The 25,173-nt window shown below is 41.7% G+C and overlaps 1 protein-coding gene and 1 pseudogene across 3 annotated transcripts; both read right to left on the bottom strand.

The window, feature by feature from the left end:
• Window positions 1-10,611: 10,611 nt before the first annotated feature.
• On the bottom strand, window positions 10,612-12,320 carry LOC116482463 (poly(rC)-binding protein 2-like; annotated as a pseudogene).
• Window positions 12,321-15,367: 3,047 nt separating this feature from the next.
• PSMG1 (proteasome assembly chaperone 1) lies at window positions 15,368-23,400 on the bottom strand. Of its 3 annotated transcripts, XM_032175933.2 has the most exons (8): window positions 22,936-23,075; window positions 21,699-21,805; window positions 20,692-20,778; window positions 20,202-20,353; window positions 19,844-19,906; window positions 18,378-18,576; window positions 17,364-17,500; window positions 15,368-15,574 (listed from the first exon to the last, which is right to left on the bottom strand). In XM_032175933.2, exons 4-8 carry the CDS (start codon window positions 20,331-20,333, stop codon window positions 15,500-15,502), a joined length of 606 nt encoding a protein of 201 aa, XP_032031824.1. In that variant the 5' UTR covers window positions 20,334-20,353; window positions 20,692-20,778; window positions 21,699-21,805; window positions 22,936-23,075; the 3' UTR covers window positions 15,368-15,499. The 3 variants fall into 3 exon arrangements, with proteins under 3 accessions (XP_032031824.1, XP_058283673.1, XP_032031823.1); XM_058427690.1 differs by lacking the exon at window positions 20,692-20,778 and having other exon boundaries at window positions 22,936-23,400; XM_032175932.2 differs by lacking the exons at window positions 20,692-20,778; window positions 22,936-23,075 and adding an exon at window positions 23,124-23,343.
• Window positions 23,401-25,173: the final 1,773 nt, after the last annotated feature.

Genomic DNA, 25,173 nt, shown 5'->3' with positions numbered 1-25,173 from the left:
CACCCACAGTGACTTGAGATGCAGAGATTTGTGATGCTGGTATCTGCTGAGGCAGAGAATCTGGTTCTTTGGGGCCATTTCCCTCCCTGCAAAGTTGTTTCCTCCAGGAGCCCTAGGGTTTCTGTTCTTTCCGGGTTATTCCAGCTGTAGGGCCCCAGAACCATGGCATCCTCTGTGCCATCAGGGCCGGGGGGACTCCATGTGCCCACAGGTGGTCTTCTATGGTGACCTCTGCTGCCATAATTCCTAGAGGGTCCGACTAGCCTTGGGCAAAGTCAAATCAACCAGCTGGCCCTGCAAGCTCTGAACACAGAGCTGAGTCTGAATCCACTTCTTTCTTAACGTCCATGAGCCTTGGTGCCCTCGTTTGAACAACAGGCCTCGTCTCTAGGCCTGTTTCAAGGATGATATCAAAGGATGGCAGAATGCACCATCCCAATATGCCACTTTGGCACAAGGAACATTCTGACCCAAAGGAACTTAGAAAAACCACAGGTCCAAGAAGGGCACTCTGACCCCAACCCTACCCACTTACCACTTTTTTTTTTTTTTTCCCTAGAGGCAGGAAATAAAACTCCCATGTGAAAGGCACCCTCCCTTTAGCGGGAGGAAAGGATCATTCTTACCACTAGAAGCGGGGAGTCAAAGCCCCAGAGTATTTTGTACAGACTTTGTGAAGTAACTCTTATCTTCCTTTCATTTCCCCACTTATCTTAGTTACTTTTCACAACTGCCTCTCTTTGTTCAACCCAGTAGCTATGCACTTGGGTTTTGCCACTTCTTTGGGTCTTCATTTTCCTATGGGGACTCTTGTGTACGTGTAAAAATCTGTGTGCTTTCCTCGTGTTAATCCTTCTTGTGCCAATCTGATTTCAAGGCCTAGCCGGGGACCCTGAGAGGATGGAAGTAAAGTTTTGCTTCCCCTATAATATGAAATGACAAATCTAAAACTGTCTAGACACTATGTCTAGTGCACTGCAGGGAATTAAAAAGCATCAGTTTCCTTCTCTTCTGGTTAATCTCAGTAGCTCCTTTTTAGGATGGTGGCGTCCACAAATGGCAATGAAGCTGCAGGAAGGAGGGGGAGATTTTGTTTATATTGTTTGTCCTTTTTCCAAATCAGTAAAACTGACATTTCTGGCTTCTAAAGTTATCATTTCCTACAAGTAACTACACTGAATTGGCTTCATTGAAAACCTTTTATGTGCACTTTCTCTCACAGATTTGTTATAACGAAACCAAAGGCAATACAAATAAATCTGCCGATAACCCTGGATTACTTTCATTGTGTTAACAGTAATCAAAATGATCGCACTTTCATCTCCCCTCGTTTCCTTTTCTAAGGTGTTAATAAGGAGTGACAGCACCCTGGAATTTCACTAAAGATAAAATATAATTTACAGATTATGCTGAGACAAGGCTTCTATTTGTGGTTAATGGAGTTTTTTTAAACAGCGCCAGATTGTTCTTGAGTTAAAGAGGTCACCAAATAGGGGCTGGTGATATTTTTCATGTTCAAAATTTTGTGGTAATTGTATATAATGTGATAGGAGTGGACCACAAATTGGATAACCAGTACTAAGGTATTCTAAAGTCTGATTATTAAATCAAGAAGCTACCCAGAATTAGATGGCATGGCATGCAAATTGAGTTCCTTCTGCCACCAAAGACTCCCAGCCCAGTCTCATCTATCTAAGCTTTTCTTGAAGCTTAATTTATCAAGAGAGTTCCAATGCTGGACCCATTTCTCTACCCAAAACCCAGAATTCCAGGCAGTCATCGGTGCTCTCCTTCTCTTTCTCCTTTCATCTTTCTCTACATCCTCCTTCTCTTTGACCCTCTTCCAACCCAAATTAGGACTGTAAGATTTGACCAAGCTTGGTGGCTCACACCTGTAATCACAGCACTTTGGGAGGCCAAAGTGAGAGGATCACTTGAGGCCAGGAGTTTGAGACCAGCCTGGGCAACATAATGAGACCCCATCAGCATGATGGCACACCTGCAGTCCTAGCTACTCAGGAGGCTGAGGTGGGAGGCTCACTGGAGTCCAAGAGTTCAAGGCTGCAGTGAGCTATGATGGTGCCATGGCACTCCAGCCTTGGCAACAGAGAATGTCTTCAATTAATTAATAAAATAAAAATTAAAAGACTGCAAGACTTGAACACAACTCAGGAACGAGTCTCCATTGGCAAAAACAAGAGAGAAACTGGATTGGGTAATTTATCATGAATGGAGTTCTGTACAAATGTCCTGGCTCACAGTTCTGGAGGCTGGGAAGTCCAAGATCAAGGTGCCAGCAGGTTTGGTATCTGGGGAGGGCTTAGTATCCACTTCCAAGGTGGTGAGGAATTAACTTTCTTCCTCACATGGCAGAAGAGGCAAGAAAGAGCAAGAGGGGGCCGAAATTGCCCTTTCATAACACCACCAATCCCACCCATGAAGGGGTAACCCTTATGGCCTAACCACCTCTTAAAGCTTCCAGCTCTTAATATCATCACAATAGCAATTAAGTTTCGACATGAGTTTTGGAGGCGACAGACATTCAAACCACAGTGCCATTTGTGTTCATTCTGCTTTTTACTTTTCTCCAGAAACTACTAGCCTTCAAATTAGTAATTTACTGGCATGAATATAATTACAAATTCTATACCTCTAAATAATTATTGATCTGTTACTCATGATTTCAGTATAAAGTATGCAATATACAACTCATTTGACCAACCAGTACATGCCAAGTCCAATGATCGAGCATCAATCCTCATTTTCCTTGGTGTATCAGTTGCACTAAACCCAGGTGAGCCATCCTTCCTGCTTCAACACATTCTTCACCAGGCTTCCAGGAAACCAGGCAACCATGGTTTCATCCTACCTCCCATGGGCTCTTCTCCATCTCCTGTCATCTCCCTGACCAAGTGACACTGCAGAGCCCCAGGGTTCATCCCTTGGTCCTCCCTCTGTACTCATTGCCTGGTTATCTCAACCAAGCCCACAGCACTATATGCAATCTCTTCAGACAACTCCCATTTTTAGCCTCCCCAACTGCCTACTCAACAACTCCACTTGAACGTCTAGTTGACTTCTCAAACTTGATGTATACAAATCAGAATGTCTGGGTTTCTGTCTACAGCATCGCCCCATCTCAGCTAAAATAACTCCATTCCAGTTGCTCAGACCACACATTTGGTATCAACCTGGGTTCCTCCCATTCATACCTACATCTGAGCTGTTAGCAAATCCTATTGGCCAGATTAATCAGAGTGGTTAATGGAATGGTATAGATACAAGGGGTGAATACTATGGGAATACAATTCTTCATGGGTCACTCACATTTCTGCATTTCTTGAGAGCAGAAGTACTCTCTCTTCAAGGCTGTTTGTACGGCAAACAGTCTTAGAAGATAGAGATGCTATCTCCTAGATCAAAGGGCAGATTTGCTATGTGGTAAAATAAGAGAGAAAAGGGCAGGTTTGCTTGTCCATCATAAAAGACTTGAATTCCCTAAGTTCAAGGTTCCTCAGCTGTGACACACAGCTCCCACCTGGACTCTTCTTCATCATCCCTGTAGGACTTAGGGGACAAAGGATGCTGACAAAAACATGAAGCACACACTTCTTGCTGCCCTGTAAGAAAATTCTCTGTCTCTAACCCCGAAATGGGTGAGATCTGTCAGTCAGTTTGCAAGTAGGGCACAACCCCAGACCCTTCAGTTCTATGACTTTTGGAGCACAGAGTGGGCTTATAATTAGATACAAAGAAAGCCCACAATGTTTTTAAGGGTATTGTATTTCAGGCATTCTTCTTTCTATGGATAAGAAAGCTCCTCAGGTGCCAACAAAGGCCATTTCTTTGGAAGCAGGCATGGCATGTCATGAAAAAAAGACATCTCAGAAAAGAGCCAAGAATAAGACTGGAGAGCCACTGCCAGAGAACAGAAACTGGGCTTAATCAAGGAACATCTCTTGCTCCCAGAGTAGGGGGCTGGCAATATTTTCTCACTGAAATTTCAGAATTGTTATGGACCAGTGACTGCTCTATGTGTTCTATTTGTTCCCTTTTCAAATGGAAGCATTTATTGCAGACGACCTGCCTCTGTCCCACCATTGTGTATTAGGTTTGTAGAGTGTAGACAACTTGCCTTTTTAGTTTGTAGGTTTCTGTATCAAGAGAAGATGTGTGTGGGCCTAACCTAGATTATACGATCCTGGACTTCAAGTCTGATATCATGACTGGATGCGACTTTGACTGTCCTGGAATTGGGATGAACATATTTTGCCGGTGGGAGGGCATGAGTAATTGTGATTAGAGGGCAGACTGTCCCTCATACCTATTCCTTTTCATGGTGCCTTCCCAAACTGCCTCTGGAGGTGGCCACACAAATGGCTTTGGCCACTGTGACCATGGGAAACTTGGTGCAGAGGCTGGAAAAAGCACTTACATGTTTCTGTCTCCTCTCTTGTTCCTCTACGATCACCACAAGAAATGTCTAGGCAGGTCTGAGCAGGCCCAGGCTCACCTGCTATGGAAGAAGAATGGCACATGGAAGAGGGTCACATTATCCCAACCAAGACGATCCTAGACCAGCCAGGCCCCAGCCACTCAACTAAGACACATGAACATAGTTGCATGAACCAAGATTAGCTGTGTATGGCCCAGACTAGCAGCAGCACCCATCTAACCTACAGACTCATGAGAAATAAATACTAGTTGTCGTAAGCTTCCAAGTTTCAGTGTGAGCATTAGGTAGTAACAGTTAATGAATAAGACAGATAATCATTTTATCTGTCTGGATACTTATACAATGATTTCTACTTATTTTTTATTGATACAAAATATTTTACATATTGATGGGGTACATGTGACATTTTGTTACATACACAGAATGTGTAATGATCCAGTCAGGATATTTGAGGTGTCCATCACTTTGAGAATTTCTCACTTCTGTGCGTTGGGAACAATTCAAGTCCTCTCTTCTAGTTATTTTAAAATATACATTGTTGTTAACTGTAGCCTTTTTTGTTGAATGACAGGACTTGTACCTTTTTTTTTTTTTTTGAGACGGAGTCTCGCTCTGTCGCCCAGGCTGGAGTGCAGTGGCACAATCTCGGCTCACTGCAAGCTCCGCCTCCCGGGTTCACGCCATTCTCCTGCCTCAGCCTCTCCGAGTAGCTGGGACTACAGGCACCCGCCACCACGCCCGGCTAATTTTTTGTATTTTTAGTAGAGACGGGGTTTCACCGTGGTCTCGATCTCCTGACCTCGTGATCCGCCCGCCTCGGCCTCCCAAAGTGCTGGGATTACAAGCGTGAGCCACCGCGCCCGGCCAGGACTTGTACCTTTTATCTAACTGTATGTTTGTACCTGTTAAGCTAGTTCTCTTTATCCCTGCCCCCTCCTACCCACTCACTCTTCCCAACCTCTAATATGTATCATCCTATTCTATACCTCCATGAGATCAACTTCTTTAGCTCCCGCACATGAGCAAAAACATATGTTTGTCTTTCTGTGTCTGGTTTATTTCACTTATAATGACCTCCAGTTCCATCCATGTTACTATAAACGACAGGATTTCATTCTTTTTGTGGCCAAACAGTATTTCTTTGTGTATATATACTACATTTTCTTTATCCATTCATCCATTGATGAACACTTAAGTTGATTCCATATCTTTGCTATTGTGAATGGTGCTGCAATAAACATGCACTTGCAGTTATCCCTTTTTTTTTTTTTTTTTTTTTGAGAGGGAGTCTCGCTCTGTCGCCCCGGCTGGAGTGCAGTGGTGCAATCTTGGCTCACTGCAAACTGCACCTCCCGAGTTCACGCCATTCTCCTGCCTCAGCCTCCCCAGTAGCTGGGACTACAGGCGCCTGCCACCACGCCCAGCTATTTTTTTTGTATTTTTAGTAGAGACGGGGTTTCACCATGTTACCCAGGATGGTCTCGATCTCCTAACCTCGTGACCCACCCACCTCAGCCTCCCAAAGTGCTGGGATTTCAGGCATGAGCCACCACGCCCAGCCGCAGTTATCCCTTTGATACACTGATTTTCCTTTGGATAAATACCCAGCAGTGAGATTGCTGGATCATACGGTAGTTCTACTTTTAGTTTTTTCAGACACTTTCATACTTTTCCAGTGTTTGTATTAATTTACATTCCCATCAACAATGTATAAGATTTCCCTTTCCTCCACATCCTCACCAGCATCTGCTATTTTTTGTCTTTTTAATAAGTCATTCTAACTGGGGTGAGAGGATATCTCAGTGTGGTTTTGATTTGCATTTCCCTAATATTTAATGATACTGAGCATTTCTTCATATAACCTGTTGGCCATTTGTGTGTCTTTTTTTTTTTTTTTTTTTTTTTTGATGATTTTTTTCTTCTTTTTTTTGGCTCACTTTTTAAAAGATTTTTTTTTTTTTATTGTTGAGTTTAGTGGATATCCTGGATATTAGTCTCTTATCTGATGAAGAGTTTGCCAATATTTTCTCCCATTCAACAGGTTGTCTCTTCATTCTGTTGACTGTTTCCTTTGCTGTGCAGAAGCACTTTAAATACAGTCCCATTTGTCTATTTTTTAGTAGTCTATGCTTTTGAGGTCTTAGCCACAAAATCTTTGCCTAGACCAGCCCTAAAGTGTTTCCCTGTATTTTCTTCTAGTAGTTTTATTGTTTCATGTCTTATATTTAAGTCTATAATCCATTGTGAGTTGATTTTTGTATATGAGATAGGAGCCTTGTTTCATTCCTCTGCATATAGATATTTAATTTTCTCAGCACCATTTATTGAAGGTGTCCTTCCCTACTGTATGTTCTTGGTGCCTTTGTCAAAATTCAGTTGGCTATAAATATGTGAATTTATTTCCGGGTTCTCTATTTGGTTCCATTGGTCTATGTGTCTACTTTTATACCAATATCATGCTGTTTTGATTACCATAGCCTTGTAATATATTCTGAAGTCAGGTAGTGTGATGCCTTCAGCTTTGTTCTTTTTGCTCAGGATTGCTGTGCATACTCTGGCTTTTTGGTTACATACAAATTTTAGGATTTATTTCTGTGAAAAATGGCATTAGTATTTTGATAGGAATTGCACTGGATCTGTATATTGTCCTGGACAACATGGTCATTTTAACATTACTGATCCTTCTATGAGTATGAGATGTCTTACCACTTGTTTGTGTCCTCTTCAATTTCTTTCATTGGTGTTTCATAATCTCCCTTCTACAGGTCTTTCACCTCCTTGGTTAAATTAATTCCTAGATATTTTTTTGTAGCTATTGTAAATGGGATTGCCTTCTTTCTCAGCTAGTTCATTTTTGGTGCATAGAAACCCTCTTTTTGTATGTTCATTTTGTATCCTGCAACATTACCAAATTTGCTTATCAGCTTTGTGTATTTTGCTTTGCTTGTAGAGTCTTCTGGTTTCTCTAAATGTAAGACGATGTCATCTGCAAAGGGGGACAATCTGACTTCCTCTTTTAAAAATCTGTATGCCTTTTATTCCTTTCTCTTGCCTGATTGCTCTGGCTCTACCTCCAGTACTATAATAAGTAAAAGTGGTAAAAGTGAACATCCTTCCTTGTCTTGCTCTAGTTCTTAGAGGAAATACTTTGTTTTTCCCCACTCAGTATGATGTTAGCTGTGGGTTTGTCACATATACCCTTTATTATGTTAAGGTATGTTTCTTCTGTACCTAGTTTCTTTAGAGCTTTTTATCATAAAAGGATGTAGAATTTTATCAAATGCTTTTTCTGCATCTATTGAGATGATCATATGGTTTTTGTCATTCATTCTACAGTTGTGATGTATCATGTTCATTGATTTGTGTATGTTAAACCATCCTTGTGTCCTTGGTATAAATTATACTTGGTCATGGTGTATTAACTTTTTGGCATCCTGTTGAATTGTTTGCTAGCTTTTTGGTTGTTTGTTTTGTTCTTTTTGAGAATTTTTATGTCTAGGTTCATCAGAAACACTGGCCTGTAGTTCTCTTTTTGTGTGTGTCCCCTTGTCTAGTTTGGTGTCAGGGAAATGGTGGTCTTGTAGAATGAGTTGTTTTTTCTTTGATTTTTTGCAAGAGTTTGAGGAGAATCGGTATTAGTTCTTCTTTATGTGGTTGGTCAAATTGGCAGTGAATTCATCCAGTCATGGGCTTTTCTTTTTTGGGAGGCTTTTCTTTACTGAGTTAATCACACTGCTCATTACTGATCTGTTCAGATTTTCTATTTCTTCTGGAATCTCAGTAGTTGTATGTTTCCAGCAATTTATCCATTTCCTCTAGGTTTTCTAGTTTGGTAGCATATAGCTATTCATAATAGTCTCTGATGATCTTTTGTATTTCTGTGGTATCAGTTGTAATGTCTTTTTCATCTCCTATTTTATTTGGGTCTTTTCTTGGTTAGTCTAGCAAGGGGTTTATCTATTTTGTTTACCTTTTTGAAGAACCAACTTTTTGTTTCACTGACCCTTTCTACGTTTTTAGTCTTTTTTCACTTAGATTTGCTCTGAACTTTACTATTTCTTTCCTTCTGCTAATTTTGGTGGTTTGTTCTTTTCTAGTTCCTTGAGGTGCATCATTGAATTGTTTCTTTGAAATCTATCTACTCATTTGATGTAGGTGTTTATTGCTATAAATTCTCCCCTCCTAGAGCTCCTTTTGTTGTGTCCCATAGGTCTTGGTATGTTGTTTCTATTTTCATTTGTTTCAAGAATTTTATTTCCATATTAATTTTTATCATTCAGGAGGAGCATGTTATTTAATTCCCAAGTATTTGTATAGTTTCCAAAGTTCCTCTTATGTCTATTTTTACTCCATTGTGGTCTGAGAAGATACTTCATACGATTTCAATTTTTAAAAATTTGTCAAGACTTGTTTTTTGTCCTAACATATGGTCTATCCTGGAGAATGTTCCATGTGCTGATGAGAAAAATGTGTACTCAGCAGTTGTTGGGTAAAATGTTCTACAAATGTCTGTTAGATCCATTTGGTCTAAAGTCTAGTTTAAATCCAATGGGTTTTTGTTAATTTTGTCTAGATGATCTGAGACTGAGATGAAGTCCCCAACAATTATTGTGTTGGAGTCTATCTCTCTTTTTAAATCTAGAAATATTTGCCTTATAAATCCGGGTGCTCTAGTGTTGGGTGCATATATTTAGTTGTTATTTCCTCATTAGATTGATCTCTTTACTATTATATAATAACTGTTTACTGCTTCTGACGTAAAGTCTGTTTTATCTAAGTACAGCCATTCCTGCTTGATTTTAGTACCAGGTTGACAAAGGGATGCATAGAGAGTTGGTAAAGCATGATTTCTGGGTGTCTGTGTGAAGGTGTTTCCAGAAGAGTTTAGCCTGAGTCTGTGGAGTGAATGGGAAGATTCTCCCTCAATGTCGGCAGGAACCATCCATCCACTGGGGGCCCAGGTAGAAAAAGATGAAGAAATGGTGAATTCTCTCTCTCTCCTGGAGCTGGGTCACCCTTCTTCTGCCCTTGAACAGGACATCACAACTCCAGGCTCTCTGGCCTTTGGACTCCAAGACCGACAGCAGTGCCCCTCCCCAATTACCCCAGGCCCTCAGGCCTTTGGCCTAGGATTGAGAGTTACACCATCAGCTTCCCTGGTTCTGAGGCTTCTGGACTTGCACTGGGCCATACTACCAGCATCCCAGGGTCTCCAGCTTGCAGACAGCCTGTTGTGGGACTTTTCAGCCTCCATAATCAAGTAAGCCAATTTCCCTGATATCTATATAGATATGCAATCATGTTTTGCTTAACATCCTAAAAACTGTGTCACTAGATGATTCTGTCATTGTGTAAACATCATAGTGTACTTACACAAACCTAGATTCTATAGCCTACTACACACCTAGTCTATGAACATGTACAGCGTGTTACTGTACTGAATATTGTAGGCAACTGTAACACAATGGTAAACATTTGCATATTTAAACATATCTTATCATAAAAAAGATACAGTAAACATAAGGTATAAAAGACAAAAACCGGCACACCGATATAGGGCACTTACCATAAATGCAGCTTGCAGGACTAGAAGTCGCTCTGGGTGAGTCAGTGAGTGAATGTGAAGGCCTAGGTTATTATTGTCCACTACTGTAGACTTTATCAACACTGTACACAGGCTACACTAAATTTATTTTTTAAAAATTTGTTCTCCAATAAAAAATTAATCTTTTTTTGTTGTTCACTGTGGCATCCAGTTTCTATTCACAAAGAAAAAGCTCCAATGTGCCTTTTAATTTTTTGAAAAATTCCTGGTATTACAGAACTAAATTGAAATGTATTAACATCCCACTCTTACATTTTCATAATAAACAGAAAAGTTCATAAGCCAAAAAACAAAAACATGGAGGGCTGGGCACAGTGGTTCATGCCTATAATACCGGCACTTCGAAAGGCCGAGGTAGGTGGATTGCTTCAGCTCAGGAGTTTAAGACCAGCCTGGACAACATAATGAAATCCTGTCTCTCTGAAAAATACAAAAATTAGCCGGTGTGGTGGCATGCACCTGTGGTCCCAGCTACTTGGGGATCTGAGGTGAGAGGATTGCTTGAGCCTGAGCGGTCAAGGCTGCAGTGAGCCGTTTGCCCCACTGTACTCCAGCCTGGGCGATGGAGCAAGACCCTTTCTCAAAAAACAAACAAACAACAACTACAAAAACAGGGGGAAACTTATAGTGCTAAATACAATCTCAGCATCAACACTGGAACAGAGAAAGGAATTGAAACACCTTAATTAAAAAAAAAGGGTGGATGACAGGCTGGCACAGTGGCTCACGCCTGTAATCCAAACACTGTGGGAGGCCGAAGTGAGAGGATCATTTGAGCTCAGGAGTTCAAGACCAGCCTGGGCAATGGAGTGAGATTCCGTCTCATCTTTTAAAAAAATAAAAAATGAATGGATGATAGTGTGTAAAAACCAAAAATTTACAAACTATTTAAAACCTGACATGGCTGCCTGTTCAGAAACTACAGATGGATGGTGGGTGGTGGTGAACAGCAGAAAGGGGTTATAGTACGTGAATCTGCATTGTTCTAGCTGTTCCCCATGCCACTCATCCTAAGGAGAGCCTGACATTGATTAGCCATTGAGCCAGGCTAATGCTGGCAGCAGATCCAGTGATGGTAACCTGCCTATCAGTAGATCCTTCCACTGGGTTCACAATTTTGATCTACACTCCAGACATCTGATAGATCTCATTGATTCTGGTGCCTTGATGCCTGATTATGCAGCCAATATCATTTGGAATGGTGTTTATGAGAAGTGGCCTGAGCAGATGCATCCAAACCTGCACTGAATCCCAGCGTTGCCATCTACTGTAGGAAAACTAGATTGTTGCATTGTCAACGGGCACAGCTTGGTCAACTCTAGAAGTGGTCCCTCCAGGTCACAGTTGAGGCACATGGAAGAAGTGGTGTGGAGAAAGAAAGCTCACACTGTCGCTGCCTGTGCTGTACCTGCCCGATCACCTGCAAAGATCACTGGAGAATTGGACAGCTTGGGCCAGTATGGGATGGCCATGCGCTTGGGGGAGACTCCAACATGACCACACAGACCTGTCCGACACACTCAATGATGGACTGCGGAATCCCAGCGATAGTGATGGCTCAGTCAGCAGCGTTGGGGAGCATGTCCCCTGCCACCTGGACCTGAGCCCTGTACTCTCTTGCATTGCCTTCATCTTGAAACCACCTTTTCCAATGAGCCACACTGACTAGCAGGGACCACCAGCATCAGGGTGACCAGGGAGTCTACTGGCAGCTGTCTACTGTCACACAGCTACTGATATCCTCTTCCAATCTTGCTTTGAAGATGGCACTAGTGGGTCCAGCCAAGGTGATAATTCTCAGAACAACTCCCTTCTGAGATGCTGATACATGCAGCACTCTCCTCATGCATCTTAACTGATTCTCCTCTTTCTGATGATACTGCCAACTTCCTTTCCGTGCAGGTGGTGAGTAGCCAGGTGGTGAGAATGACATTTAATCCAACTTCAATCATACCAGTGTCCATATCAAGCAGGGCTATGGGGAGCTGGACATGGAGTGGTCAAGTCTTTGGCCAGTGGGGATGAAAACCAAGAACTCCAGGCAGGAGGCGACTGAGGGAAAGAGAGCAGGTAGGGGCGGGGCAGGGGTGAAACGATAGGGGTGGGCAGAAAGGCAAGGAGGAGGAGAAGAAAAGGTGGTGGAGGAGGAGAAAGAAGGGAGAGACCTCAGGGCAGGTGGGAGAGAGCGCAGGCTGTAGCTGCTCAGGCTGCTGCCTCTGCTGGTGTCAACCTCAGCTTCCTGTAACTTTTCTGCTTTCTAAACTTTTATTTTATTTTTTTAACTTTCTGACTCTTTTCTAATAACTTAGCTTAAAACACAAACACACTGTACAGCTGTACAGAAATATTTCTTTATATCCTTATTCCATAAGCTTTTTTCCATTCAAAAGTTTTGTTTTTTGCTTTTTGTTAAAAACTAAGACACAGCACACACATTAGCCTAGGCCTACACAGGGTCAGAATCATCAATATCACTGTCTTCCGCCTCCATATCTTGTCCCACTGGAAGGTCTTCAGGGACAATAACACACATGGAGCTGTCATCTCCTGTGATGACAATGCCTGCTTCTGGATACCTCCGGAAGGACCTGCCTAAGGCTGTTTTACAGTTCGCTGTTTTGTTACGAGTAGAAGGAATACACTCTAAAATAGCAAAAAATAGGATGTACATAAACCAGTAGCATAGTCAATTTATTCTAAGTATTATGTACTGTTCATAATTGTATGTGCTGGACCTTTAAACTGGCAGCACAGTAGGCGTGTTTTCACCAGCAACACCACAAACACAAGTAACACGAGCTCTGACCTTAGGATGGCTACCACAGCCTAGGCGATGGGAATTTTTCAGTTCCATACGATCTTATGGGACGCCTGTCTACATGCGGTCCGCCACTGGTATGTCCTTATGTGGTGCATGACTGTACACATCCTACTGGTTCTCTCTGGACTGCTCTAATATACTGGGCATATACTGTCTTGTCTGTCATCTGTTACTTCTCCATTTCTGTCCTGCATCTTAGGACACCATCTCAAGTTAGTCCTCCACATAATGGCTTTGTATTATACCCTATTTTATATATATGTAATATATATACAACTTAGATCGCATACTATTTGTTGGTATTTTATATAATACAGATTTTAATTTTAAAGTTGAAGTTTTGCTTCTGTTAAAATCTTTTCCATTAAATTTTTAAAATTTCCTTTCAGCTAGCTGCTGCTTCTCACACATCTCATTATTTGCTTTTGGAAAAAGCAGGGGTTCCTGACTTTTAAAAAATAGCTGTTTCCTACAGTCATGTTTTTCAACAGAATGCTCTTCTGCATTTTTAATGCTGTTTCTATCCTTCGTATTGCTTGTTTTCTTCAGGAACTCTCCTTTGAATGGGAAACCTCCCCAGGCCTGATGTCTGCTCAGGCTAGACTCGAACTCCTGAGCTCAAGCGATCCTCCTGCCCCAGCATCCCAGGTAGCTGGGACTAAGGATAAGCACCACTGTGCGTGGCTTGGTATCTGGCCCTAACGTGGCTCTGCTGCACTGACAGCCAACCGCCTGCACCTGCTGCCTGCTTCTTAGCACAAGAAAAGGTTTACTCCTGGGCAGTCTGAAGCAATTATGATTCTCTCCCTACCAAAATTATGAAAAACTACAATGCCCAGAGTTATCTGCTTCTAGGGTTCTCCCAGGATTACTGCTGATGCAAAACTTGTCCCCCAACTACTTCCACTCTTAGCCATTTCACACTGCCGAGCTCCGTGGTTCTCAAGTTAGCAAGAGCAAGTACAAGAAGGAATGAAAAGTGAGAGCTCCGGCTGCCCCCCAAAGCAGCTCCCCACTCCTTTCTTACCACAACACAGTCAGCGTCTTTGAGGTGGGGCACACAAAGGTGTGTCAACATGGAAATACCACCTTACAGTTCTTCAAAAGCATTCTTATGTCATTATTCTCACAATTCAGCAAAGCAAGCAGAGAATTTCCTTCATTAAGCAGATGAAAACCTGGACCCCAAGGGAAGTAGATAACCACCCAGGGAGTATTGTCACCAGTATTATCTGTAGTTTACAGCTGAGAAAACTGTTGCTCAGGAAGCTTCAAGGCATCTGCCCAAGTCACCTGGCCTGTAAGGGCTGGCCTGGGATTGAACATAATCTGCTTTCCCAAGATCACTCTTCCTTACTTACCACACTGACCCTCAGCACAAGAAAAGGATCTAGGCTCCAGCTAGGACCAGATTCCAGGTCATATGATGTTACCTCAGGGCTCTGCAGGCACATTTCTGAATGAATGAAAACTATTTTGCAACAAGGGAAATGCTTAGATTTCTGCCTTCGGGATATGTTCATAAACACGCTATGCACAAGACTTCCAATACTTGACTATGTAAAGGAAACCAAGTTTACTCAAGAAGGAGTTAGAACACAGTATCTCCTTACCCTACTTCTAATCATTACCAAAAGCAGTAAATGAACTGGAACTAGAAAATATAAATGGGTAAGTACTCTAAATCTGTAGTATGTAAATGATTCAATAACTAAAAAGGTGAAAAAGAAAGCAGAAGAGATAAGAAGCACTTAACTCCACCATTTTAAAATTTATTTTCATGAATGCAGTTCAGTTTGTGGTCCTGTGAAGTCGTGTGGCTACTCCGGGTTCATGATTCCATTCACACTCTGATAACACATGACTGTAAGAGAACTGCTGATACGCGCAGAGCCAGCCTTTAAAGAGAGCCCTGGGAAAGTCTGGGTGAAAAGGTTATCTGTCAGATATTACTAAAAAGTGAGGACATACACATTTCTGTTTCATTTTTAGTAAATACATAATTTTGTTACCTTGTCATCAATTTTTACCCACAAGATAAAAAAACTGCAGGACTCCTAAAATATCCAGAAACTTTCCACATATTAAGAATCACCAACAGGTCAATGAATAGTTACACCTAATTAACTACACTTTGCCACATGAATACAATCTGCTGATATCTGTAGCTTTGAAAATTTTAACTCAAGTTGGTCACAGTGGCTCACACTTGTAATCCCAGCACTTTGAGAGGCCGAGGCAGGGGAAATGCTTGAGCCCCGGAGGTTGAGGATGCAGTGAACCATGGTAGCACACTGCACTTCAGCCTGGGCAACAGAGCAAGACCCAGCCTCAAAAAATAAATAAATAAATAAGATAAAAATTTACCTATAGTACCTTAAAATATTCAAATACAACAATACTCCCACCTAGTGGATAAAAGGAAAATGCCTGGCTTATTTCGGTTATGAATAATACCACCATAAATAAGGAATTAAAACTACAATTAATTTTTTACAATTTTATTCCATTTCATCATTCTCAAAATATATCCTCCAAAAGTAATCTGTGAAAGAGTGCAGGCTGTTCCCCTTAAAGAAATGGACAAGTAATATACATTACAAAACAATGTTTAAGATCATGTATAAATGTTACTCTGAATCTCATTTGTTGTCATCAATTTCTTTAGTATCTCAGTGCTTTGGGGAATATTCTGAAAGGAGAGAAAAAAGTGAATACAGTGAGACCCCAGGGACGCAGGCAGAGGCAACACCCACCCCCCCGCCAACAATCTCCACTCGAGACTTAAGACAACAGCCATGGGACAGGCGTAGACTTTACTCTCCCCTTCTCAACAAAAGGCAAGTGAGAAAGTCAGTTCAGCAGGCCCTTTCCCTGCCACACTCGCCGATGGTCTCCTGGCCTCCGATGGTCTCCTGGCCTCCAGAGGAAGTCTATGCTCTAACCCGCCCAACCTTCCCCGCAAGATGTGTTCCTCCCCTCTCCACCAACACCACACTCCTCACGGCTCTCCTCACACTTCCCCACTCTGCTCACACTGCTTCCCTCTGCACACTTCTACCCCCTAAGATTCATCCGTCTTTCAAATCCAACTAAATTGCCACATAGGAAGAACTCAAAATAATTCCACCTTATTGAAAATACCACTTTTAAATGGTCAGAAACAATGAACTGACTCAGGCTGATGTATTTGGTCATTAAGAAAACAGCCCCCAGCAGAACCACTATCTTACCCTCCTGCTAATCATCATCTCCAAAGCAAAAATGAAAATACTGAGTTAAATTTCCCCTTGAAAGTATATTCATAAAAGCTGAGTTTCCTTAAGCCCCATATGACAGATGATTTCCAAGTCTCAGAACAAGTCCAAATGTTTATGACACACCTGTGTGCTACACACAGTCCTACGGCAGTAAACAAAACAGCCCAGCCCCTGCCCACGGGAACTCATCTCTGAGTTAAGTGGGATGAGGCAATCGGCTATTTAAACAAACAAGACAATCAGCATATACTTTGAAAGAGATGCTAAAAATAAATTAACTCCATGCGTCAGAAAGATTACCCCAGATTCTAGCTAATTTGAAAGATAAGCTTGCAGTATACTAAATTAGAGTTTTATAGCTGTACTCTTCAACAAATGGTTATTGACGGCTTTATTCAACATGCCAGGTATGTGGTAAACTTGGGATACCAAAATTAAAAATCGTGGTCCATTACAACAAGGAGCTGACAATCTAGTAACAAACTAATTTATGAGACCTGGGAAATGAGCTACTTCCAACAACTTACCACAAAAGTCTTAAAACTAATGGCCATTCCAGAATAAAACCGGGCTGAGGGACAATGTTGTTACAACCTCTTTCCTTTAAAGAAACCATGCTTAAACCAGAGGGTGTGGACTTCCAAAAAGTCTCTTAAGAGAAAACAATGGAATCCCTAAACTACCTGAGATTACAGGCAAACATTTTTATGTACATGTTCCAATTTTTTTAGAAAATGAGCCCAAATGTATAAACCAAGGGTAAGGAAGAGGTTCATTATGTAATTCTCTCTTCACATATACAGTTCTCTGTAAAATTGGGTAAATAAATATTGTAATAATTTGATCCATACTGTACTCAAAAATAACCTCAAAAACTAAATTAAATAAAAATTTTTAAAAAAACCTTCCAAAGTAGTTATAGAAACTTATTGAACAAAAAAAAAAGAAACTTACTGAACAGTAAAACCATCTGTCCACATAGACATTTGGGATTTAATTGCATTGCATTAATCTATCATACAAGAACAAAGCATTCGTCAAGTTACAGACGTACACAGAACAATGACAATCAAATTCAAACTGCCAGACTAGAAAGCTTCACTTTGAGAAGAATGGATCTCCAAGCATTGCTTAGGGTTTAAAATGACACTATACATTTATGTTTGTTACTAAGCTGATTATAACAATGCAGCTATTAATTTAAATGAGTTAAAACCTTACCTTAACCAAACCCTTCAAGCTTCTGGTAGAAAGTATAGGCTTAAAAGCTTCCACTGTAATTAGGTCTAATTTCATCACATCAGTATAACACAAGTACAGAATTGCTGGGATTTTCCATACTTGACAGTAACTCAGAACTATGAATATACAAGAAAAAAACCATGTAAGTTTTCTATTATGTTACCTTTAAATTAAACATCTTTAAATAATAAAGGCTGTTGTTAAAAGTAGTTATCTCAGCTGCCTCTTTCAATCAAGGTATTTACTGCAATCTTGAACCAATTATAATGTAGATTTTCTTTCAAAGTCAATTTATTTTCCTAATAATCTCTTATTTTGCAAATATTAATTTTACATTTCCTGAAAATACAGCTGAGATGATTTAAGTAGCTGAAAGATTAAAATTCTACTGACTATAATAAAGTATATATAAATAACAAATAAATACAAAATGCATAAAGTGAAATATTTAGCCACTTCTCATTCTAGTAAACATTGAAAGCAAAAAAAAAACCCCAAACAAACCCTATTTTAATACAGTTCATATAATAAATAACAATTATGTAATATATTACCCACTGAAAAGTAAATGGTAGTCTCTTTGTCATATGGCAGATGTGAGTGACAGTAATAAAAAAAATTAAAGCAACTATCAAGATTCAATATTCAAAACTTGTTTTGATAATTAAAATGTACTTTATCAACTTTTCATGCACCAATAATTTATATTTAACACTGGCTTGCATTTTGAATAATCAAAGACCAAAAAGAAACACAGCATGTCTGAAGCCTAACAGCTAAGAAACATGAGCTCCTCAAATAACTGTGTCTGGAAAATCTGAAAACTCATACTAAATATAATGCACTTGTAACTACAGACATTGAGGACTAACAGCAATATATTGGTATCAATCATTATTAATAAACTACCTCAAAAAGACCTCTAATGGTGAAAGTAGTAAATATCAATAAAGCAATAAGATATAACGTAAATGTTACAAATTTTAATACCACCTGCTGCAGGAAGGTCGTGTACTATATTCGGTTGTTCTAGCAATGGACAACATGCCGAGTCTTTGAAATTCTGTGTTTTTAGGGCTTTCAGGAAAGGAGAAGGAAGGCTGCCAGTGGATTCTGAGGTTTTATAATCGGTAACATGTCGACATGTGAGAATAGTTATCTGCATGTTCTTCCTTGGACAAGAACCAAAAACCTAACATAAAATTGATTTCAAATTAAAAAAACATTTAATTTTGTTACAGAACGGAAACATTCCTCTAGGTACTCATCTAACACCACAAACAATAATAGCATGCCTAGCAGGGGTGGGAGTGTGCCTTGGAGAAACAGAACACACCTGCTGTCTCAATCTGGGTTTGATCTTGGTTCTGCTTTCTAGGTGGGCAATTTTTCCAAGTCACTTTCCTCATTAGTGAACTAAGGTGATATAGTTTAGATGTCTGTCACCTCCAAATCTCATGTTAAAATGTGATTCCCAATGTTGGAGGCAGGGCCTGGTGGGAGGTGACTGGATATGGGGGTAGATCCCTCACGAATGGCCTAGCACCATCCTGTTGGTGATACATGACTTCTCACTTCTCGCTCAGTTCATGCTAGAGCTGGTAGTTCAAAAGAGGCTGGCTCCTCCTCTCTCTCATGCTCTCGCCATGTGATCTGCCTGCTTCCCCCTTCACCTTCCACCATGATTGGAGGCTCCTGAGGCCTCAGCAGAAGCCAAGCAGATGCCAGCACCATGCTTCCTATACAGCCTGTGAACCAGTTAAACCTCTGTTCTTTATAAATTACCCAGCCTCAGGTATTCTTTATAGCAACACAAGAATAGATGAACACATAATGCCAGCACTACCTACTTAACGGGCCTGCGATGTGGAGTAAATGAAGTCAGAGTGCCAGAATAGTGACTACAGGCCTGCTGTCCAGAGGAAAAAAGTCACAAGTACACACCTGACATTCATTCCCTCTCCCACCTAACACTGACACCTGAAAAATAACTCTTATGAAATTCATTTTGGAATTACTACACTTACAGGTAAGTTTCAATCACTGTGGTTCTAAATGTCCTCTTCTATAACTAGAAGAGTCTGGATTTGATAGATTTCTAAGAACCCTTTTACCTTTTAATAAGATCTAAAGTGATGTAAACAAAGAAAGATGGGCAGGAGGAATCCAATTGTGTTTTATACTCCTGTGACCTACCGTCCTCAATGCCGAGCACCAACTGTGTTTTATACTTCTGTACCTCAGCATTGAGGACGGGAGGACACAGAAGTATAAAACACAACTGGTTGGTCACGTTAAATAAGCAAGTTCTTTTATTCTTTATATTCCAAAAGAAATTCCCACAATATTTTAAAGAAATAAATATCTGACTGCATAAGTTTAAGTTAAAAGACACTGAATCGTTAAAAAATGAAAACTCCTGTAGACTAACCATTCACAGGTTTTCATTTCTCTCTTACCTTTTCCAGCCACTGATACTGTTGATCTTCTGCAACATAGCAACTGCACTGACAGAGGAAAACCTGAAAAGTCAAGTTCCACGCTTTTTGTCAAGTAAGTTTTATACACACCCCAAACTATCACCATATATGTAACATGTGAATGACAACACTTAGGTAATACCTATTTTCCTGGCTCCACTATTGACCTACTTATTTCTCTTTAAAATTTAACAGTCAAACCACTACTGGTGATTAGTATCAGAAGTGCACACTAACAGAGCAACTGAAAGACTTGCCATACTAAAGTATACTACCAGTAAATACCATATAAGTGATACTTAAATAACTACTTTTCAAACATACAAGTCCCACCTACCGAGGGATTGGATTTTAGATGGTAAAACACACAAAAAGCCTCTGTAGAGGACAGATGTGTAGTGTCTGTTGTTCTACACCATTCATTCCAGAGTTTAGCACAACCAACTTCCTCCCAGACTCCTGAATTCATAACAAATGAAGACAGAAACGCTGTAAAAAACAATTCACATAAGTTAGTATTTGGCTCTGCAAGCTATATTTTCTATTCAATAAAAAGTAAGCTCAAGTTACTGCAGAATTTGAGAGCTGAAAGAGCCCTAAGACCATCTACCTAATACCACCATTATAAAGAAAAACAAACTGAGGCCCCCCAAGAAGTAAAAGGCCACACACCCTGAGTAAGACAATCCTAGAGCTAGGGATCAAGAAGGCAGGTTTGTTGACCGACTTTCTACCACATGCTCACGGGGTAATACTCTTCTGAAAAACTTTAGGCCAGCAGAACTTTATATAAATGAGTCCATAGTTACTTGCCATCATGTACTTACTATGTTCTACATGCACTAGGGGTACCTTACAGAGGAAGGGATCTTAACTGGGTTTCCTGAAGGTTCTAATCACAGCCTGTGAACACCCTAAAAATATAAAGGTCTATGTGTGTATTTGTACATGTACATTGTCCTAGCGGCACTCTACACTGTTTTTACTTTAATCCACCAAGAGAATTAATACATGCAAGGACCTTAGAACTTAAGTACTTAAACATGTTGATAATTATTACTGTCTTTAGAGTTTTGTGTTCTCAAAGGAGTCTATTAACTCAAAAACATTAACATAAACCCGGATACCTCAACACACTAGAAACAGCTCCTTGAGTTTTAAGTTCCTGAAGCTAAAAACATTTACTTTAAAGCTTTTTTCTGAGTTGGGATCTTGCTTTGTTACCCAAGCTGGAGCACGATCAGTGGGAGGATCATGGCTCACTGCAGCCTCAAAATCCTGGGCTCAAGCAATCCTCCCATCTCAGGCTCCTGAGTAGCCAGGACTACAGGCAAGCACCACCATGCCTGGCTTCATTTTTTTATTTTTTGTAGAGACACGGTCTCGCCATATTGCCCAGGATGGTCTCAAATGCTGGCCTCAAGTGATCCTCCCGCCCTGGCCTCCCAAAGAGCTGGGGTTACAGATGTGAGCCACTGCACCCAGCCTAAATCTGATTTTTTCAGTTTATTAAAAAGATAGTGCAGGCCAGGTGCTGTGGCTCACACCTGTAATCCCAGCTCTTCGGGAAGGTGAGGCAGGAGGATCACTTGAGGACAGGAGTGCAAGACCAGCCTGGGCAACACAGCGAGAAACCATCTCCACCAAAAACAAAACAAGAAAAAAAAATGATGCAACAGGAACAGGAGAGAGATTTTATTCAGAAATACAATCACTCTACTGTGGCTTTTTTTAAAGTACTAAACATTTTAAATCTTTTATGATAGAAGAAAACAAGTAACTTTATATTTCATTCTTTCAACAAAATGACTAAGTCTTCTGCATTTTCACTTACCTACTGCATTATTTCCTATAGCGATTATAAACTTGGAGCACGGATATTTTTCTAGCAAAGAAACTTCCAAAGATGTTTTTGTTTGTCTTCGAAGGAGCCGCACCTCCCTAACACAAGAAACAAGATGAAACTAAAGCAACTTCAATACAAACAGTATCATGGCAAAAGGGCACTGTATGTATGATTTACAATAAATAAAATGCACGTTAGTTTTATAAAGAATATAACTAATATCCTCAGAAAACGATGGACTCGGACAATGATAACCAACAGATAAAACTATTGCATACGTGTTTATGGAGAACCCTAAAATAGTGATCAGGCTGTCCACCTGACCCAAGCACCAATCTTAGCATCCCTAAAAGTGAGACAGGTGGGGACAGCCTGCAACAAGATACAGAAAGCACCACTTAGTAGAAGCATTCTTGCCGACAAAACTTTGAATGCGAATCTGACCAAGCCTCCAAATGAACATTCATTTACAGGACATGCAGGTGATACAGACGTTAAGTGACACCACAAGGAAGCTATCAGACAAATTCAGAGTGTGGGGCACTGAACAGGACAACCAGTCCTGTCTCTTAGGAGGGGTAAGAGGAGGTTGCTCTAAATGAAGCGACACGTCTAAATGTAACCTGTGGACCTTGTTAGGATTCTCATTCACACAGACCACTGTAAAATGTCATGTTAAGTATTAGTGTTGTTAGGGGTGATAATAGCAAATGTAAGAAAATCCCTAAAACGTTTGACATGTATTCTGAAAAATGTAAAGGTGAAAGGCCATGATGATTGGAACTCGCTTAGTAGTGGCAGGAGAGAAAATAAACGTGGCAAAATCTTCCTGTTGAATTTACCTGGTTGTGTAGGGGTCAGGGCTCACTTGACTATTTTCTCCCACTTTTTTGTGTGTTTGGAAACAACTTTTTTTAAGAGTGTTCATCGGCTACTGACACATTATGCTAAGTGAAGTGTGGGGTGGAGGTTTAAAAAGTTTCGAGGGAATTGGTGTGTCCGTGAACAATCTGCGACAAACGTGGTGGGGCCCGCGGGAGCGCTGCGGCCCAAGACAATGTGACAAGCGGGAAGATCACGAGTCCGCAAGACACCAAGCCTCCAGAAATGCTCCAGAGACCCTCCAGGAAGCCTTTAAAGAACGGATTTGAACCCAGCCCTCCCACAGCGGCTTCACCCTGGAACCCACGAAACGCCAGCGGATGCACGCGAGAACCGCACACACCTGGGGATGGCGCCGCGGGACGCCGCGGCTTCACGGAGACCCAGGGCCCAAGCAGAGCCACGGAGCGGCGGCAACCGCTGGGGCCACTCGGAAGACCGCGGAGCCCCGGCCTTAGGCGCCGTCGCGGTTGCGAGGCCCGCGCACCTTCCAGCTGCGGTGAGCGCGCTGCCCTTATCCGGGTGCCTCACCTCTTCCGCGCCAGCTGCTGACGCACCTCCCTGTCCTCGGGCGTCTCCTTCCGCCCCTCCTCCTCTTCCTCCTCCTCCTCCTCCTCGTCCTCCGTCCCAGCTCGGCACGGCACCTTCACCACCTCTCCGAAGAACGTGGCCGCCATGGCCGCCCCGGGACCGGCTGGACACAACTGCAGCGCTGCGGCACGGCGCACGCCAGCTTGCGCGAGACCACGTTCCCTCACCGCGCGGGCAATAAGTCCCGCCCCGCACAGGCCACGCCCCCCGCGCACAGCCTGAGCTCGCGGCCACACCGCCACCGCGCGGGCGCCACGTCCCGCCCCGCGCAGGGCTCGCCCCCAGGCACACCCTGAGCTCGCGGCCACGCCCTCTACACCGCCCGCCCGCGCTGTCACGCCCTGGGCCAGGAGTCCCCGCAGCTTTTTTGTTTTTAAATTACAGATGGGGCGGAGGGGGGGGTCGTCTCACTATGTTGCCCAGACTGGTCTCGAACTGCAGGGCTCAAGCGATCCTCCTCTTTAGACCTCCCAAAGTGCTTGGATTACACGCCTGAGCCACCGCGTCCGGCCCCCAAAGGCTTTCATTCGCAGCTTGAGCCCTGCGGGCGCCAAGAGGTGGGAGGACTGCGGGTTAGAGGGGCAGGGGGGCGAGAGGAGGGCGGGGCCTCCGGTCGCGGCGGTAGCGGAACCAGGGGTGCTGGGGCGGGGCCAGCACCGCTGGCCGTGGCGTCCGGGAGCTGTGAGGCCCTTACCTCCTCGTCCGTTTCCATTTTCCTTCTGCGTTAGGAGAGACTGGGGGAGCCTTAGTGTACTGAGCACCCGCTCCAAATTTCGACTGCCCAGGTAGGTGGCGGCGCAGTGGTACTGAGGGCCCCCATAACCAGGCGCGCCCTCAGACAGCGGGCACGGGCAGACGCAAGGGCAGCAAGAAATACAGCGCTTCGTGGTGGTATAAAAACGAGACCTTTACTCTGGCAATAGGAATTCACATTTCAAAAGCTGATGATTGTCAAGGCGATTTAAAAAACATTTTTATGAGAATGTAAAAAATAGTGTTTTAAACTTGGCCATTTTCTAATACAAAATGTTTCTTTTTAAATAGCCTTTAATTAATAAGCAAAATGTGTGATTGTTCAATTGGTTCTCTTTAAAATGTGCTGGAAGACAAAGTTCGAGGAGCACTGTTTCAAGCAAGAGAAAAAGGGGACATAATTTAAATGAAAATGAAAATATGCAGTAATGCAATGAAAAATAAAAACCGTTTCCTAGATTTAGTTGTACCGAAATACATGACATCGCCTGCATTTTGTGACTTTGTCAGTAGTCACGAAGGTTAAGTACTTGGGGTCAGAGAGAGCCTGTCGAGATAAAATCTCAAAGCTGTTAGAAACATTTTAAGATGTGGAAAAATAATCAACATCATTTACATAAAATTAGTATTTAGCAGATGTACACATCTGCAAAAAAAAAAGTGAGTTTGGAAGCAAAATTTGAACATTTAGCAATAAAATTAAGACTAAACTGCTAGCCAGTAGGAGCTTAGGAAACTTTGGATATCCTTAGATAGAATCAACAAGATTACCACAATGTTTTAAAACATTAGGACTCCTGGGTTAACTGGTCTATTATAATGATGGAACTGCAGAATAAAAAGGTTGTTTGGGCACCACTTGTCTTAGTCCTTTTGTTAATTTGTCATTTTTACCAGTAAGGTCTTCAATTTGATTTCACAGTTCCATGACGAAGAAATATTTTCTGCAAAGCAAATTACTATAAATAGGATAATAGTAATACATTTGGCCATGATTTAAATTCTGCACACATTTCAGAGAGAACAATTTTACAATGTTAAGTTTTAAGCAAATGCTTATTTCATGCAGTTACAAGTTTAGGCCAAGCACTTTTTAAAAAGGCAAATATGTTCGAATTAAATACTTAGCCAAAAAAAGGATTCCATTATGCAAGACTGATAATACAATCTCAAATACTGACAGAAATTAACCCCACCACAGCAAATTATAAATTCAAAGCTTAAATTCTTTCATTAC

The sequence above is a fragment of the Hylobates moloch genome, unplaced genomic scaffold, assembly GCF_009828535.3.
Source record: "Hylobates moloch isolate HMO894 unplaced genomic scaffold, HMol_V3 SCAFFOLD_14, whole genome shotgun sequence".
Classification (NCBI taxonomy): Eukaryota; Metazoa; Chordata; class Mammalia; order Primates; family Hylobatidae; genus Hylobates; species Hylobates moloch.
This window is presented reverse-complemented; position numbering and strand designations above follow the sequence as displayed.